This window comes from Lemur catta, chromosome 5, assembly GCF_020740605.2.
Source record: "Lemur catta isolate mLemCat1 chromosome 5, mLemCat1.pri, whole genome shotgun sequence".
In the NCBI taxonomy this organism is placed as follows: Eukaryota; Metazoa; Chordata; class Mammalia; order Primates; family Lemuridae; genus Lemur; species Lemur catta.
Window position 1 is genome coordinate 73,050,572 of NC_059132.1, and position 20,382 is coordinate 73,070,953.

The window sequence follows — 20,382 nt, forward strand, 5'->3', positions numbered from 1 at the left end:
CTAGATATGCCAGTAGATGTGCTATATTCCATTATAACAAAAAAGAAAAAATTTAGAATTGATCATTAAATTTTACCTTTCAGTAAGATATTAGTGTCACACCTTATTATCCTTTTAGTTCTAGTATGCTATAAAATAGAAGAAAGTAAGTAACTATTCCTCAACTACATATTTTCATAAACTATATTAATGCTTGGAATTCTGAAGATTAAAAATATAAATAAGGAGAATTTAAGGGTTCCAAAAGGTACACTCTACTTCATAAATGGGACATTTAAATTTTAACACTTTTATCACCCAGAATTGAAGCAAATTACATACTAAAAAAGATGAAAGGCTAATGACTAGCCTCTGAACTTATCACAACTACACATTTAATATTATGAATCAACAACGGAATGTTTTTCCTCTATGAATTAAAGTCCCATCGATTGTTGTATTCTATACTGGGAAATCAGTCAGGCATTTTTAAAAAACAATTATGTGCTTTAGAAATTCAACAAAGGGAAAATGAATCACTGACATCATATTAATCTGCAAAGGATTAACAACTCACTGGAAAAAGACATCAAAAGAATAAGCATTTTATTCATGAAATGCAATAAGTTATCTGAAGGAAAATGGAGACTTCTGCAACACGGTTAGAGGTAATAAGCATATTCAAGTGAACCTCAAGGAAGATTATTTATATACAGAAAGCAAATTTTTCTCATAGAAAATAAAAGAACAATGTCATCACAATAGTACAATGGATTATATAACCCACTGAGCTCCTGTTTCACAATTTTTGCTCAGATATTGAGTATGAACTCTTATGTGTAGTAATGTACAAGTTCTCTTCATCTAATAATATTTAAACTGCTTTTGATACTTTATATTAAAGATACCACATAAAAACAAGAGAAAATGATTAAGCATAAAGAAGTTAATAAAGAGATTAAAAATATAATGCTAAGAAAAGATAAGATTCTACTTCATTGCAAAATATTAAATCTTTACCTTTATCAAGGTAAAAATATAAATGTATATACTATAATTCATGCACATATTACATTTTTTAAAAAATAAAAATTAAGAATGACATCTACTTGACTCTAATTCTGTCTGGTTTAGAAATTTTACATTAGGTATTTTACTTTAAAAAAAACTAAGAAAAATGTTCCTTTGGCAATTCTGATTAAACTAAGATTGGGTGGCTTTCTCTGACATGTTTAACATAAACTTTCTTTCCCTTAAAAACAGTTTCAGGTTTTCTCAACCATATTGTAATCTTATGGATTTCTAACAATTTTTTGAAACTTATGACATTCTAACAATTTTTAAATGTATTATCTAAGTTAAAATATTGAAGAAGTAGAAACCTTTATTCAGATATCAAACAATTTTGTTTTATAAAAACTGTTATATATGAAACTTACTGTCTATAAATGTTGGGCACAGGTCTGTATGAATTTGAAGGAGCTCAGGCAGTTTCACCCCAAAACATGACTCCTTGGAATAAAGAATATTTTTAATTAAAGGGCCTTCGATATAAAAAGGCACTGGCTCCTAATGGGTGTGATGCACACCATCTGATGGACACGCTTGAAGCTCTGACTCAGGTGTGGCAAAGGCAATATATGTAACCTAAACATTTGTACCCCCATAAAATGCTGAAATAAAAAAAAAAGGCATTGGAAGGGGCTTTCCCTCTACCTGCATAACCAGACCCATCAAAAGAAAAATTCTTTCCCCTCACCTCCGTTATCTCAATATACTGCAGGACAGAAAGATCAAGAATGCAACCAGACCTGCCCAAATCATTTTAAATGTAATACCTGTCTCTCAGGTTAATTTACAAGTCAATCTGTTTCCCCCAAATCCCTCCATTCTCCCAAGTATCTATTCATCCACTCTAGCAATCATTTATTGCTCCTAAACAGAATTACCTATATTTCTCATCTTCCCCTCCCCTCTAAAAGGCAGGTATAAAAATATCTGGATCCCACTGGGATACTGAGTACATCACTCTGTGATTCTCCCCATGTGCATGGTAAATAAACCTCTTCCTCTCATCAATCTGCCTTAATTGTGAGCTGATCTTTCAGCAAACTTTCAGGGGAAAGGGGAAGTTTCCCCTCATCCCCCACAAAACGAGTATTTACCTTGTAGAATTATAAAATGAAGGCAAAAAGTTCATCTTTTTCTCATAAAAGTACATAAATATATATTTAAGAACCCAAAAATATAATCAAGTATCTGTAATCCACTGAATGGACTTTATAACCTAGTCAATTCACCCTAAATGTCTGAGATTTTAATATTATGGCTCTGTTTAATAACGCTGCTAATGGAAAGTCTTATGTACACTTGTACATATATTTGCACAAACAAATATACCTGAGCACTAAAGCACCATCTTTTCTTCCCTTCCTGAATACTGAAGTCATTTCAGTTTAAAAAACAGGAATATCAACAACAACAAAAAACTGAATGTGAAAATTTGGCCTTAGTTTGTGATCATTGAAGATCAGGACAGAAATAATCAGGACTATGACTTATTCACCACTCTATCCATATAAGGCAACAAGTTCCATTTCCTACCAAGAATAGGAGTGGGTGCTCACTTTAGCAATAATTACAAACCAAGTACAGCAGCAACATTTTTAGTTTGCTTAACTTCCCCACTCCCACCTTTTAAAAGCCAAGTAACCACCTCCTTTAAAAAAATACTGCTGAGTAGGTGCATAAACCAGTGCTATTTGCCAACTGTGGAGGGTTCCCGCAAAGCTTGTGGGTATGTGTAAATTAATTCCATCATCGTTTTTTCCATAACTAGGAAGAGAAGGGGGAAAACAGACTCCCCTGTATTTACTGTAGCCTGGCAATAGTAATATATGTGTGACATATTTTTACCCTTGAAATGAAAAAGTATTTTAGAAATTGGCCAGTACTTTATTGAAGTTGACTGATGACTGATGGAAGGTTATAATATACTCTGCCTCATGCAAGCTCTAAGGAAACCTCTAGCTGAAAAGTATATGGGAAATTCCTCTCTAACAAGAAAAATCTCTTAGGCAAAGCTATAAATCCAACATGTGGATTCTAAAGTTTCATGGAATTCTTATGGTAGAAATGGTGCAGGATTTTGAATAAAGAAGAGAATCTTAACACTGATTCACTTGAATATTTTGAATGAAGTGTGTCCATGTATTCTTTATATATATACACATATATAAACACATATATACATAAATATATAGTTTTATGTTCACTACTTTGCTTTCTTCTTACATTCTTTCTCTCCCCCCTCCATGATTCTATTCTAGTAACACTTTTTAAATCACTAGAGCCACTCTTAGGTTTGCTAATTTACTTAAGTAAAGTTTCAGGTTGCCTCTCTTAAGTAATCATCAGAAAGGCTGCTAAAATTTAAGATATGATACTATACTGTGAGTTGAGGGTTGGGTTCCAATCACAATTCTGTTTTTTACTTTTGTGACCTTGAAGAAGTCATTACTCTTTTTGAATCTCAGTTTTCTTAATTGGAAAACAGAAGGATTGAATCAAGGAATCTCTAAAATTTCCTTCCATTCCTCTAAAATGTTTAAGATACTCCTGCAAAACTTTGCATGGCCCTGTATACCTGTAACATATATATAGTAGGCTGTACAGGAAAATGTTTAGTTTGGTTTATCTGGCTGGCTCCAGGAAAACAGCACACAATAAACACACATCTTTGAGGCTAATTTTTTATCATTGAAACAGCTGGACTAATTTTAATTTAATAACACCTATAAGGAAAAAAGACTTCCCAAACTAAGCAGGTAAACAATATGTGCAGTAAAAAGACTTAAACAAGAAGACAAGCTGCTATTAACACCATCAAATGCCTTTAGAAATAATTTTCATGTGGAAGTTACCATTTTTTCTCTTTAAAGCAAATCTCTTTGGGGGAAGTTTTTTGATAATAAATTTAATTTCTTTAATAAACATGAGTTATTCAGATTTTCTATTTCTTCTTGTATCAATTTTGTTATGCTATCTTTTTTCAAAAAATTTGATTACTTCCTTATAGTTGAATGTAATTGGCATGAAGTTATTCACATATGCTTTTATTATTTTAATGTCTATAGTATATATAGTGATCCTCTTTTTTATTACTGATATTGATAATTTGTGTTTTATCTCTTACGTATATCAGTCTTGCTAAGAGCTTATACACCTTATTAATCTTTTCAAAGAGCTAACTTTTGGCTTTATTAATTTGCTTTATTGTTTCTCTATTTTCCATTTGATTGTTTCTGTTCCTATATTTATAATGCATGTTACATGTGCACTTAAAATGATGTATGTTCTACAGTTGTTAAATGTAGTCTTCTATAATTCAATTAGGTCAAATTAATCGACAGTTTGTTCAAATGTTCTATATCTAGAATTTTCATTTGATTCTTTTTTTATAGCTTCTATTTCTACACTAGGGACCCCCTGTCATTATGAACATTTTTTAAGTTCTTGAACATTTATAATAGCTACTTTAAAGCCCTCGTCTGCTAATTCCATCATACAGTATATCTTTTCCTTTTGATGCAACCACCTGAAACAACTAAAATCTATGCAAGTTGTTGCTTAGGCTGGACTTCTCAGAGTCTCTTCTACACATGTAAAGTTCAGGGGTCAGCCAAGAATTTGAAAGGAATTTGTATGCAGATTTGGGTCTCCTCCCTCTGTGGCTTTCTCCTTTCTAAGACTCCCTAACCAGTTTCCAGTCATTCTGGTAGCCCCAAACTGTCTGTATTCTGATACCTCACACTAAAAATACCGAGGTTTTACTCCCTGAGGCCTAGCTACCTCACACTGCATGACCTGAGAAAAGCTAGGTAAGTGGGAATCCCATTGCAGTTCCTTTCTTTCAAGGATCAAATAAAATTGCCTCCAGTTTCTGTTTGCATGCCATCACTCTCCAGTACCTTCAAATATTTGTTTTATATTTTTCCAGTTTATAATTACTCATAATTAATAAATGAATGTATTCCCAGTAAATAGGAAAACAAAAGTGTGAAACCTGCCCTTTACAGAGATTTCGTTAACTTTTCACAATCCCTTCTTTCCTTCTCACTCTCCAATCTAACTCGCAAAATCAGTGGCCTTTCAAAAATATCAACAAATTTCGTACATAAAGTAGTAAAGCAATTTAAGAATCCCTAGTACAGTCATTGAAAGGCATGCTTTACCATAGCGAATTGTGGTACATAGTTTCTAATAAAAAACAGCTGAAACATATACAGTACTTACGCTGCTTTCTCCTAGATACTACCAAGTACAGTTCAGCTGGGTCTACTAATTTATTATACTGGGGGAGAGGAGAGGACTATTCTTGCTTGAGTCAAATTAAATGGCAACATTGAAAAAGATGTATTAAAACCTTGAGCTTTCAACAACCTATACTTCTTTAAACCTAGATATTAAAGTCAGCAATCATGCTGATAGCATCAAAAATAAGTTTGTTCATTTATACTTTTCTTCTATCATATAAAAGATATACCTGGGTTTGGGCTCTGGTTTTGGCTTGATAGGTTGTTGCTCTGTTTTAATTAAGCTTTTCTAGAATGAGAAAAAGAAGAGTTGACATAAGTAGGAAAACAACTTTATCATCTCTAATATTAATTCCACTTATATTTTTATATTATCACAGGGAGAAAGAACCACTCCATTATAATATATCAATCTAAACATTCACATAAATTTGTAAGTTCACTCAGAGGAATGTAACTGCTAAACCTTCTTCAGTATCTTTTAGCACCCAGGAATATAATTCCTACTAATTATTTCAGTGAGCAAATATCCTTACAAATCAATTATGGATGAGAATTTTATTTATTTGTCCTTTAACAAAAAAGGATTTAAGATGGCTTGCTTACAAAAAATATAGTACATATAAAAAAGGAAAAATCAGGTTAAGTAAAAAATAAGGGTATACATTAAATAACTTCTCTTCATCCTCTCTTTTGGCCCCACATCCTTCCTAGCCTCTGATAACTGTCATTCAACTCCATATTTCCATGAGAGAAAATTTTTTAGCTCCCATATATGAGTGAGAATGTGTGAAATTTGTTTTTCTGTGCCTGACTTATTTTACTTAACATGATAATCTCCAGTTCATCATGTTGGGGTGAATATTGTTAACAATAATATATTGCATATTTCAAAATAGCTAGAAGAGAAGATATGAAATGTTCTCAACACAAAGAAATAAATGTTTGAGGTAATAGAAAAAAAATAGGGGTATAAAAATGCCAAATATTATCTGATATTTCTTGATATGTCATACAGATTTATCTCTCAAATTCCTAGCTATCAAAGTGTTATAGACTGAACTGTGTTTCTGCAAATCCGTATGTCAAAACCCTAACCCTAAAGGTGACTATATTTATGTATAAGGCCTTTAATTAAGTAATTAAGGTTAAATGAAGTCATCAGGGCAAGGCCCTAACCCAATAGGTCTGATGACGTTACAAGAAGAGGAAGAGACACCTAAGAAAAGGTCATATGGGGACACATTAAGAAGATGGCCGTCCTCAAGGCAAGGAGAAAGGCCTCCAGTGAAACCAATCCTCCTGGCACCTTGATCTTGGACTTCCAGCCCCCAGAATTATGAGAAAGTAAATTTCTGTTGTTTAAGCCACCCAGTCTGTGTGGCAGCCCTAGCCAACTAAGATATAAAGTAACAAAGAAAACAGAGTAGTGCTAACATTCACAATGTTTTGCTTCTATAAGAGCAACAAAATTATTTTCAGTAAAAACTTTCTTTCATATGTCCTTCAAAAGAATCTTGGCATAATATACAAAGCTTTTATAGCATCACTTCCAATAATTACAAAATAGTGTTTAATATGGATTTTTCTCATATAATCCTTTGATATCTGTCAACGATAAAAGGAACAACTCAGGAAGATAATTCTATGAGACCCCAGAATAACTGCACCATTCCCTCTCTCTCTGGTCAGTCAGTGTGATCCAAAGTTAAAATTATACCTAGAGGCATTAATAAATTGGATATTCACCTTATAATCTTCCATGATTTTTTTTTTGTACTAAATAGTTTTTGAAAAAAATGGGGATGAGAAATTTGAAGTAAGCTTGATAAATGAGTAAAAGGTTTGGGGATTTTAGGTTGTTGTTCGCGGTGTCTCCCTCAGACTCTATAAGAAGCCAGCAACAGAAAGCTTATTGGCTATTCATATATGGTATGTTCATGACACCACAAAGAAAATGCTTATTTTAGTTTTGAATTTTAAGTTTCAAATGTATATTTGATAACTGAAGCCAAAAATGTCTTTTATATAATCTCCCAGGAGATATAAAGGGTCAATGTAAAGTTGAAAGGTGGAAGAAAATTGTGTTTGTACTGTAAAAATACTCAGTATTAAGATATAGAGTGATTGTTTTAAATATTTTAAACAAATCACAAATCTCTCCTACAGACTTAAGCTTCGTTCTATCTCATACTTCTCTCTCAGATGCAATTTGTATATGTTAATTTTATTTCATGACATTCATTTCTTAAGATCTAAAATTAAACTTTCCTCTACAGTTATGTTAGAACACAATAACCCTGAAAATTGTTTTGTATCATCTCTCAACACTTGCTCCTTTTAGAATTCCCTGATCATGTTTTCTTTTTCAATGTAAACAATCACCCTCAAGAATACTGTATTTTTTTTAATTTATATGCAACAGGTAGGTAATAATAAAGCATGAAGCAGGACCTATACTTTAAATGTTGCCTTTAAGATGTTCCATGACAGATATTCATGGCTACAAAAATATCAATGGCTCAAAAATTATTTTTTAATCTTATATTCCATGCTTTTGTACAAAACAATGTGCTTGGCTTGGGACACACTGTCCTTCTGTGCTACTACTATTTACACTTGCCAGCTTCATTTTTTTTTTCCAAATGCTTCTTTCTTGGCCAGACTAACCGAATTGGCACATTCTCCATAACGAAGGGTGTCAAATACGAAGCCTGCTAAGTAAAACAATTTCAGACAAACATTAGTGAGGATTTCCCTTCTTCAGATGTTCTCTGTGATTTTTACCATTTACTCTCTTGCAACTTCACTGCCTTTACAACCTTCATTTATGTTTCCTATCAGACATAATTAGAAATTGGTTTTTCTGGTGTCCTTTAGCAAAGTCAGTATCAGTCTTTCTTTTAAGGGGTCTGTTTTTTACCTTAGTCTTCTACGTATTTATATAATAAAGTCTCAAGTCCATTCTGCCTTGATGCATCAAATCCATTGTCTCTCATAATTTTTCCTCTTTCTATAGTTGCTACCTGCTTCTTTCAACTTCTTTAAACTCCTTGTCTTTCCATGGCAATATATCTGAAGTGATACATCCCAAGTACTTCGACAAAGATGTAAGTTATTTGTTAAACTCACCAGGTAAATTTTCAAATTTTTGTAACACCTAAATAGATTTATCCTAAACCACTTTTAAGACTTTTGTCCCCCACATATTTGCTCAAATCCCACAATTTAACTGGTAGCAAGTTTACTTTTGATAATTTATACAATATTATTGCATTTCAGGCTTCTTTATGGAAAAACAGATGTCTAATCCATCAATTCCCCTCCTCTTTTCAAATCTCATCTGGATTTTTTTCCTTCAGACAATTCCCTCATGGTCTAATGATTAAGTTCTTGCATTGATTAACCGAAGATCATTATCTAGCCTTTCACTGTACATCTTATTTCTAGACATATTTCATTTTATGACTATTAGTGTTAAATTCTGGAATATGTTTGCTATAAAAGATTACCTATAATTGGCATATTATACCTAAACACTTATTCCCAAATATGGTTAAAGAGTATTTTCTAAGTAGCAAGGAATTTCATAGTTTTAAACAGCATTATGACCTACCAGAAGTATATATAAACACATCATTCAAGATAAATGAAAGGTTTGTTTAAAATTAAGTAACTGTGGATAGAAAAATCATTACTAGCACATGCATATAAAATTACAAATTACACATTAAAACACGTGAAATAAACTGAAGATCTTTTCCTGCCAGGCTGGACTATTAACACTAGTGTTTGCCCTGCAGAAGGCAGTTATGTCACTGGCACCTTCTGTGAGTTGCATTTCTAATACTGCTACTGCTTCTCATGTGAGAGATGGTTTAAACAGAAAAAATGTCAATCACTTGCATACAAGCATAACCAGAAGTCAGCAAATACATATTTCTGAGATTTCTCACAAGCCAATCTCTTTGCATTTTTGAATTTGAGAACATCCAAGAATGCACACAAACCACAGGAGGGTTTTAAAGCCATATAACCACCCTAAGAAGCAGTGATAGACATGAGAAAATCATAGGTTCCCAAAATCTTTTCACAGAGCCATATCAGTCTCCACTTTGGAAGATGGTCTCAAGTGCAGTATTTCCTTTAAATTTCTTTACAGAGATGAGGGTATCTCAAAGATAATACTAGTCACTCCATAATGGCTATAGCCTCAAAAAGCCATCCAACTTTCAGATTATGAAAGGCTAGAGAAAATGACCCAGCAAAACACAGGTTATTCATTTACCAATCACTACAGAAAATTTCTTTAACCTCCATGAAAAATCAAACTACAGAAATTTACTCTTGTATGAGCATATTTAAGCTTAGTTTAAGAGGCATTACAAAGGCTGAAGAGGAGAGAGATGGATAGAGAATTTAGCATCCCGACATAAGTCACTGTGAGAGTTAAAACCTATTTGTAAAAGATATAAGGGGACTGCTGTTTCCAGGAATATGTTCACAGTAACAAATCACAACATAACATGAAAATAAATTCTAAAAAACATAAAAATAAATAAAAGACATTTTTTAATGCATGGTTGAGCTGATAGGAAAGTAATAGAATTCCATTCCAGCCAAAAACAACAGAAATGTTGAATTTACTATTTCATAAGTTCTGGAACCTGTCTTTGCCTTGGGAATTGTATGGCAATTCCTGATGGCCTAGAGCCTGGGTTTCAATGAGCTGCATGTCCTGCAGTTGGGAGACAAACACTGGAACCCAGAACACAAAGGAAAGTCAGATCTGAGAATACCCCTCATAAAACTTGGGTGAAGGGCAATAGCCTTAGAGCATAAACCAGGATTTAAAAATTGCCTGAGAGAGAAAGCCAGGGAGAAGGAGACTATGAGATGCCCACTCTAGCCTTGGCTCTGGGTGAAGAAAAAAAAATTACTCTCTAGGAATTTATAATGATAATATATCAGTTAATGGATTTGGGGCCTCAATTCACATTATCAATACCCTGCAACCCCTCCAACAAAAAGTCCAAAATTTAAAATAAAGTGGTTCTAAGTTAGTAGTGCCCTAAAGCACCTGGTAAAGGCAAATATCAATGACTTTTAGAAGAAAATGTTTAAACCCAGGCTTCAAAGAATTCTCACAATAAAATATCAGGAAAAATGAGCTTAAAATCAGAAAAGTCATTAAACATGAGAAAATAAGCAATTAAGGAAACAGAAGAAACAAATTGCATACTCAGAACCTCAAAGACTGCATATACTTATCATGCACAGAATATAAAATAAGAATAAACTGCCATTTCTATGTGTTTAGAGAAATACATAGAAGAAACCAAAACATTACCAAAATTGACCAAGCAGATTTGGAAAATAACAAGTAGACATTCTAAAAATTTTTAAATATAATAATTGAAATTGGAAACAATGAATAGAAAAATAAAAGAATAGACACAGATTAAAAAAAAAGAGAACTGATAATCTAGAAAGTAAACTAGGAAAAACAAACAAAAAAAAAAGACCTACAAATTCTTTCCTGTACCACCTCTTCTGCTTGTCCCAACATTGCAGCTTCAAAAGTTTCTTCGCCTTCCAAATTGGCCAGGGTTGACAGAATAGTTGCTCCAGAAGCTTTTGCAATGCGTTTAAGGTCCCTTTTTAAAACTCTTCAAACTGCCATAGCACCAGCCTCCACAAAATACTTGAGACACATATCATCAATTCCACCAGTGGTTAGAATAACATTGGCACCAGTTGCCAGGATCTTCTGAATTCTTTTCTTGGTGATATCTGATTCTTTCTGTCTAATTTGGTCCAATTTTTCAGGATCCGTAATAACCACCTGTACACCAAGTTTCATTTTTGTTTTTTGTAGGCTGAAGTCAAGGCAAGCAATTTTTGCATTAACTATTCTCTTGGGCATGCCCTGGGATCCCACCACAACAATGAGAAAGAGATGGCAAATACAAAAAACAGGAAAAAGGACAAGGACAATAATAACTGAATGAAAGATTCACATATGTCTACTTAGAGATTTATAAAGTTTTAATTAGAGTTTTATGAAGGAATAACAGAAGAGAGACAGTATTTGAAGAGATAATGGAAGAATTTTGTATTTTCTTTTTTGTCTTCAGAATTGCTGAAAGACACTGGTTTTCACATTTAAGAAGCCCAACAAAAACTAAGCAGAATAAATAAAAGCAAAATCACACTTAAACATTTCATTAAAAAAAAAAAAACCAGAACCACAAACAAAAGAAGTCCTTAGAAGCAGAGAACACAGACAGATTACTTACAAAGGAAAGAAAACTGGACAAACATCTGATTTTTCTCAGCAACAGTGGTAACCAAAAGACAGAGGAATAATAACTTCAAAATGCTTCTGAGAAGGTGTGGTTGAGAAGGAAGAAAAAATAAATATGCTATCAGTTGAAGTTTTCTGCCAACTGACCCTTAGTACAGGTACTTCTAAAGGATGTAGTTCAAGAAGGAAAATCATTCCATAGGTCTGTGAGGCTAGAAGGAATGGTAAACTAAAATGTAGGTAAACTTAGACAGTGACAAGATGAAACAAAATAAGTGTGTCTAATTTGTGAGATTAAAAAAAAGAGAGCACTAACTCCAGAAATTAAGGCAATCTACCATTTCTGTATGTTGGAAAGTAAAGGCACTTTAAATTAAATATGTATATTAAAATCTATAGATTAACCATTGATGAAAAGTAAAAACAAAGATATAAATGCCAAACTAGTGGAAAGAAAAAAATGGAACAAGAAGGGAAAATATATCAATTATAAAAAAAACTTATAAGGGGCAAATAGAAAGTACTAAATGGAAAGAATAGAGAGCACAAAATAAAGTGAATAAATGCATCTAAATACATTTTAAAAGCACACTGTGTAATTTTCACAAAGAAGAAAGGGGGGGCCCAGAAATATGAAATATTTCTCAGCCTTATGGGTCATTAGGAAAATGTAAATTAAAATCACAAAGAAACATAATTTTATACCTGCCAAATTGGCAAATATTAAAACTTTGACATTATTAATTGTTGTCAAACATATGAAGCAATGGAGACTCTCATCAACTGCTGCTAAGAGTGGAAAACTGTTTACTATTTGCTGGTAAAGTTGAACCTATGCCCATTGGTTGGCATAGCCATTCCATGGCTAGGGATGACAGAAGTCAGTGGTAGAGTAAGTAAAGGAGCTGCTTATGGCTAAAGGCAATCAATTATTCTGACAATCAATAATCAATTAATTGAGCTCCCACTCCCCAGGCCCTGCCAACCTGCTTCCAGGACTGAAGATGTAAATATTCTTGCACATATATAACCCATTCTTGATGCAACAGGAAGCAGGTTTGTATCATGTTGGGAACACTTGAACAGAGAAACTCTTACACCTATGCTTTAAGAGACAGGTAAAGGAAAGATTATAGCAGAATTTTTCATAATAGAATATAACTATTTTAAAAAGCCAAATATCTCTCAGCAATGGAATTAAACTGTAGTTTACTCATTCAATGGAATACTATGTATTGATGTAAATATGTGAACCACAGGATCACACACCCACATTAATGAAGACAGATGAATCTTGAAAATACATTTGTTGAGCAAACAAGAGAGTGAAGACATTATAATGTCATTTACATAAAGTTAAAAACAAGCAAAACTAAATACTAATTAGGGATATGTGTACATGTGCTAAAATTATAAGGAAAAGCAAAAGAACCATTAACATAAAAATGAGATAGGTTTCCTCAGGATATAAAGGGAAGGAAAAGACACATGATGTTTTATTTTAGTTTTGTGGGTCCTTATTTTAGTATTATTCTTTGATATACATACATATATACATACATATATACTCTTTTATATGACTGATATATAAAACAATAGAAATTTTAAAATAATATGGTGAAAATATTCGTTGAGCTTAAGATGAGCACCTTACCCTTTGATAAAGAAAATATTTGGGAATCTGTGGGTTTCCCAGATATATTACAACTTCCTAGATGTTTATGTGGCTCCCGTGGTTTCTGTGTGCTTTGAAAACTCTAAGATTGAAGAATGCCAAGTGATGAAACAGCTGCTTCCAGGTGTGGGCTATTTTATTCTGAAATTTTAAACTGCATAAGTCTATAGATACATGTGACTAATTTTTTTATTAGCTGGAAGGAATTAAAACTTTATACATAAAAGGTCAGATTGAAGAAATGAGTTTCCATTTTACAGTTTGGGGGCATTTTAATGTGCTTGCATTCATACCGATGTTGAAGTTGATGCTTAAATGTATACAAGGTGATTTGGTTTTGAATATGTTTCTCATTTTTGATTTAAGGTAGCCTCCTGGGAAGTTAATTTGTTACTAAACAATTCAGTTATAAACTGGATAGTATTTTTAAAATTTGAATTCAATTCTTTTTATTTGTGTAGATTAATTTGAATGTGAAGCCATTCTAAATGAGTTAAGCTATTATTGCGAGATTTATACACTACATGGTAGGTCTAGAGCTGTATCACAGAACTAAGTAATTGTTATGACAATTAGAATCTACTGTGTGCTTTGTGTACATTGTCTTTCACCTTCACCAAGACTCTGCAAAGCAGATATTTAATTTCCACTTTTCCTGGGGAAATAGAGAAGTTTGGTATCTTTACCTTGATTACACAAGTAGGAGATGGCTAGGATTCAAACTCAATATATTACTCAATGCAGAAGGTAAAACTGGACATATAGGCAGTAATTTTTAACCCATGAAAATAGAAAACAGTGAGAAAAGACAGTAATGGAGTGCATATTAGATTTTTACTTGATTGGCACTCAGCAATTTTATTTGTTTTCCACTTTTACCTCATTTAGAAGAGATCCATTGATTTTCTAGGGTGTCCCTGGGACTTCAACGTAATGGGATTTAGAGCTGCCAATCAAATTGGCAAAACTGTGGAAATAGGGACAAATGTTGCCCCCAGCCTCCTAACTATAACTTGAGTATAAGTCTTTGTTTGGGGGACTTTAATGGGGAATTACCTAAAACAGTGCTTCTCAAACTTTAATGTACTTATAAATCACTATGGATCTTCTGATTCAATAGATCTGAGGTGGGGCCTAAGATTCTACATTTCTTACAAATCCCCAGGTGACAGCAATGCGATTGACCCATGGACCACACACGGCATAGGAAGGGCCAAAGGGTATTCCCCCACACCTCAAGACAGATTAAAATTTATCTCTAATTTAAACTAATGCAGCATGTAGGTAATCTCAAACAAAAACACAATCAAATGAAATAATTGTGTCTAGTATTATAGTTTAGGGAATAATGGCAAGGGGAAAAAGTCTGTACTTGTTCAGAACAGACACAATTTTATTTTTGAATATTCTTGACCCACAGTTGGTTGAATCCACAGATGCAGAACCCACCAATAAGGAGGCTTGACTGTACTAGGATGATACTATTTCCATACCACCTCCACCACAACCACCCACACCCCCAAGCCCTCCCACCTCTACAAACCTGCTTCCACCAAACTGTTCTTTGGCCTTATGATTAAAATAAGTATATTTAGTATATTCCTACATTTTATGCAAGTATATTTCTCAGTACATTACAGTCAGCCCTCTATATCCACAGGTTCTGCATCTGCACTTCAACAAACTCTGGATCAAAAATATTCAAAAAATAGGCCGGGCACAGTGGCTCACACCTGTAATCCTAGCACTCTGGGAGGCCGAGGCAGGTGGATCACTTGAGGTCAGGAGTTCGAGACCAGCCTGAGCAAGACCTCATCTCACTAAAAATAGAAATAAATTATCTGGACAACTAAAAATATATATAGAAAAAATTAGCCAGGCATGGTGGCACATGCCTGTAGTCCCAGCTACTCGGGAGGCTGAGGCAGTAGGATCGCTTAAGCCCAGGAGTTTGAGGTTGCTGTGAGCTAGGCTGACGCCACGGCACTCACTCTAGCCCGGGCAACAAAGTGAGACTCTGTCTCAAAAAGAAAAAAAAAAAAATTCAAAGAATAAAAAATAACCAAAATATAAATTAAAAAATATAACAACTATTTACCAATTATGTTTTATTAGGTATTATAAGTAATCCAGAGATGATGTAAAGTACACAGGAAAATGTGTGTAGGTTGTATGCAAATTCTATATGCCATTTTGTATAAGGGATTTGAGCACCCAGAGATTCTGGTGTCTGCCAAATAATCAACTCAGGACCCTGAAAACCATTTGGGGTCCTGGAATCAAGCCCCTGATCCACCAAAGGACAATGCAATATTCATTACATTTATTTCACAGTACCCCCTTCATAATCATCTACATGGTACATCTTTCTGGTTTGCTTTTATTTTATGGAACCACTCCAAATCAAGTGACTAAGCATTATATCCTCTTTTACTAGCTGCTAAAATGTCCACAGCTAAATTTGTGGCCTACTCTATTATAAACACCTAAGATAACAAGTTCTGAATCTGTATAATTACCTAAATCTTAACTTCATCTTTTCTATTCTCTTTTCCATAATCTCTGATGTCTTTATGTATTTCATGTTGTATATATTTTTATAAGCTATCATAAATTCCTCATGAAAGGATTTTAATGATTCCTTTAACTGTTTATTAACTTAATTTAAAAAGTTAATAACAGCTATAATATTTAAGCTCTTACTACAACCCAGTCACACTATGCTAAGCCCTTTCCATATATAATTATCTATTAAATACTTCTAGTTATTTAATAGAGGTTATTGGTTTGTTTTTTCTTTGTGTACTCTTGTTTTGGGGTAGAAGAAGCACCGAAAATCTTTGTCAAAAATCGAAAACCTATACTTCTTTCCACGGCAATTTAACAATGTATAACAAAAGACAAAGCAAAAAAGAGGAGGGTGTCCCAACAACTCCATTACAAGGAACTTATCCTAAGGAAATTAAGACTATTCACAAAAACACAACTAAATATATAAAGTACTACATTATATTAAAGCATTGTCAATTGTCAAATAACCAAAAATGAATTATATCCACAAATGGAATATTGCTGTCATTGATTTAGTGGTAAATAAATTAATCAATATGAAAAGATGTTCAGAAAGCATTTTTGAAAGAAAAAAATAAGGATATAAAGTATTGTTACAATAACTATGGTTAATTTTATTCTTATTTTTGGCTCATCTGAGTTTTCCTCAAAATATGTGTATTGAAAGCATAAATTATAAAATTATTTTAACACATGATAAAAGGCATATGTTAAAAGGCTTTATGGAATGTTCATAAATATGTGATAAAAGGTATAGGAAGAACAAAGAAAAAGAATGCAAGATCTGATATAATTTCAGGTTAAAAGTTATCCTACATATTTGGTTCAAGAACAAAACTGGAATCAGATTTTAAGAATCAGTCACTGAAGACTCAAGTGTTGTTGAAACAACCTTTCATCAATGATACAACCTCCGTTGTTTGATAATCTCTTAACGCAACAACTATGTGTAGCCTCCCGATTACCACCATCCAGGTCTCACCATTTGTGACCTATTCCTCCTTACCAGGATCTCCTAAGAGACAAAGTTTTGGGTTTGTGCCCCTGAGAGGAATTTGGTCCTTCCAGCCAGCCAATGTAACATGTAGGTGCATTGTAGTCCAAAAGAGGGTGTGTATATGTGCATGCATGTGTGTCCTTATTGCTTTATCTTCCCCATTCTCTTTCATCAACTACTATTACCACTATTATTACCATTAATACTACTGCTACAAGTCTATAATTCCTTATCTGAGACTGAAATCTAACAAACTCTGAAAATCAACAAATTTTTCATAACACATATTAGGGCAAAACCTGACTCACTTGACTTTCGGTGGCAAAACCTGACTTGAATCAACCAATACAAGGCCTAGATAGTGGCCTCTATCTCTCACTTGATGAGAATATGCACATGCTTTACTGCAAATATTAACACATTTGATTACAAGTTTGACTGCAGATTCACTTTATCTTCTCACCTTTCCAAACTTCAAAATTTTTTAAATTCTTAAATATGTGTGCTCCCAAGGGTTTCACGTAAAGAGTTATGGATCTGTACAACTAATATAAGTTACATCTATTACTACTGATGCTGACTGTGCTACAAAATTTTGCCTTTGAGTAGCTCTATATTTGTTATTCCAAATCATTCTGACATCTCATTAGCCTAAAGGTGCATAACTAAAGAGAAAGTCTTTCACCTAATCCATCTCTTGTTTAATAAATGTGACTTTTAAAACATTTTTTCCTGATTATTTAAAAAAGAAAATTACTATAAATCTAAATCAACACCATTATTAACAGTCACAACAATATCCAAAGTCTGTGGCTATAACCCCAGCTACCAGCACTTTCTATGTCTAATTATTATTATTAATACTATTGAAGTTTTCATTCATATTCAACATCCATGTCTGGTGCATTTTGTTTGATGAAAACAAGCTAATTAGTGCTAAACCTTCCCTAGTTCATAAATTTATTCCTAAGAACATTAAAAGGAAGTCAAGTGAGACATGTTCAGTAACAGATGTTTGCCTTTTTTGGCTGCCTTTTTACAGTTTGTTCTCTTTCATTACTTTTTAAGAAATTTAGTTAATGTTCCCTTTACTAGAGAACAAGCATACCTCGCTTCCCAGGAGGTGGTAGGGGTGGGGAGGAGGGATTCCCCCAGGGCAGGCACAGTCTGTTCATTCTCTTAACCTAACTAATATCTACTCAAATGCTCTCTACGTTCAACTTTTCATTCTTTCATCTAGGTTTTCACTTGTGTAATTTCACAATCACACTCTAGCTTATCTCAAAAAAGGATGCATATGTTGACTGACAACTGTAGAACTAGAATTATCGTAAACAGTATTACTAATGACTATGGGCCTCGTGTACCTCAAATATCTTTCCCACACGAAGATATCTCAGAACAAAGAGTCAATTATGGTTGAGAGAATTAGATTGAATCTTCTGGCTTCTACAGTAAAGAAAGATTGTGAAGTGTCTTCCAAATGTAAAGATCCAAAAATAAAAACTTAAAATTACTGTATTTCTTTACCTAACCCTCCACATTTGAAAATAATTTTGTGTGGTCAGGACTGTGATCTGGTTTAGGTGATGATAGACTGGTATATCTAAGTAACATCACAATCCAGATCTTGCATTTGCCAAGAGTGCTTTCTTTAAAATTTTGTGAGAATAGTTGGACATACATCTTGACCTACTTACTGCTAAAGGAATTATTTTGGATGGAGTACCTCCATTATTTTTACCAATAAGTATCTCCTAAATTAGAATAATAGCAGGAATTTTTATCTAGAAGGAAAGATTTAATAAAAGGAATGATGGATAAAAAAATATACCTCAGACTCAGTTACTACTGCTGCAAGGCAACAAGGCTATTAAAATGTGGGCTTTTAACTGTAACTATGCAAATTTTAATCTAGTCAACCCATTCTATGGTCACAATTAACCTGATGTAAAGAACTTAAGGTATATTTGAAATTCCTTTTTTTCATTTCTAAAAAATATATTTCTACAAAATTAACTTTTTTTTGTTGTTTATGAGATGAAGCTACAAGTATTTAAAAAAAAAAAAAAAAAAAAAAGATGACCAGCAACTCTTTTTTTCCTCCCTTCTCATGTAGGATATCCGCTCAGGGGAATTAAGGGTAGGGGTGGGGGTGGGAAGACACATGTCCAGAGGCCCACCATGTGGGCCACAGTTTTCTTTGAACAAGAAAAAAAGTGAAAGCAGGAACTCAAACAATACTTGCACACCCACATTCATAGCAGCATTATTTAAAATGTCCAAAAGATGAAAGCACTAAGTGTCCACTGATGGGTGGATGGATAAACAAAATGTAGTATATACATGCAATGGAATATTGTTCAGCCTTAAAAAGGAAGGAAATTTTGACATATGGTATGATGTGTAAGAACCCTGAAGACAATAGTGAAACAAGCCAGTCACAAAAGAACAAATACTTTATGATCCTGCTTGTATTAGGTACCTAGAGTAGTCAAATTCATGGAGACAGAAAGTATAATAGAATGGTGGTTGCCAGGGTATCTATCGAAGGTGGGGCAAATAGAGATTTAGTGTTTAATGGGTATAGAGTTTCAGTTTAGGAAGATAAAAAAGTTCTAGAGTTGGATGGTGGTGATGGTTGCATAGCTAAGTGAATGTGATTAATGCCACCAAAATGTACACTTAAAAATAATTAAAATGGCATATTTTATGTTATATATATTTTATAAAATGAAAATTTATAAAAAATAATTTTCAACAACTTTTATTATTTAAAATATAATAAGACTACTTAGAAATTGGTGTTTGATCCCTTCTAGGGGTGTAGTTTAAAGGATAAACAGAAGGGGAATCCTTACTAAATGAAACCATTTAGAATTTCAGTAGTGAAAACTGAAAATACAGTGAGCAGCAGGAAACAAATTTTTGAGTGTTTGAATCTCACTCCCTCTTGTTCATTCACACATATCCCTGCCTATGTAGTTGGTATGCAAGGGAAGGATGTAAGCCTTTATTACCTCTAACTGGACTGATGCAAAAAGCCTCTTATTGCCCACCTGGTCTCCACTCCAGTACACTCCAAATGCTTCTGACAGGTGCACCATCCCAAAGATCATCTATTATGTCAAAGTCATGGTCCACAGCCTTTTGGTCTCCTAATTACCCATTCAGCAATGAACAAACACTCTCAGTCTTGCATTTTGAGCTCTCCACAATCAAGTATACCCTTCCCAGATGTATTCCCCAAAGAAGGAATGTACTTCTTCACACAACTAGGAGCAGTCTATAAATTGCCAGTGTAAAATAGGGCAGGGCTGGGAGGCTTAAAAGCTGTAGTTCATTTTTTCACCTTTCCTGGAAGGTAATGAAAACAGCCTTCTGTGCATATTACTTTTGTTAAGGACATGTATGCATTAGAAATATATATCCTGTTAGCTGGTGGCAACAGTATAGACATATACTGTAAGTAATAAATATGCTCTAATAAAAGTGGATTACAAAGACTATTAGCATTTCAGGAAAAATAATAGTCATA

At 33.5% G+C, this 20,382-nt stretch overlaps 1 protein-coding gene across 1 annotated transcript in view; it reads right to left on the bottom strand.

Moving 5' to 3' along the window:
• The window catches only part of IQCM (IQ motif containing M), a 299,506-nt gene that overhangs the window by 178,994 nt on the left and 100,130 nt on the right, over positions 1-20,382 (bottom strand). The window contains exons 7-8 of the mRNA XM_045552628.1: positions 10,972-11,139; positions 5,525-5,583 (exon numbers count right to left, since the gene is read on the bottom strand). Coding sequence (XP_045408584.1) covers positions 5,525-5,583; positions 10,972-11,139 — 227 coding nt within the window. The remainder of the gene's footprint in view (positions 1-5,524; positions 5,584-10,971; positions 11,140-20,382) is intronic.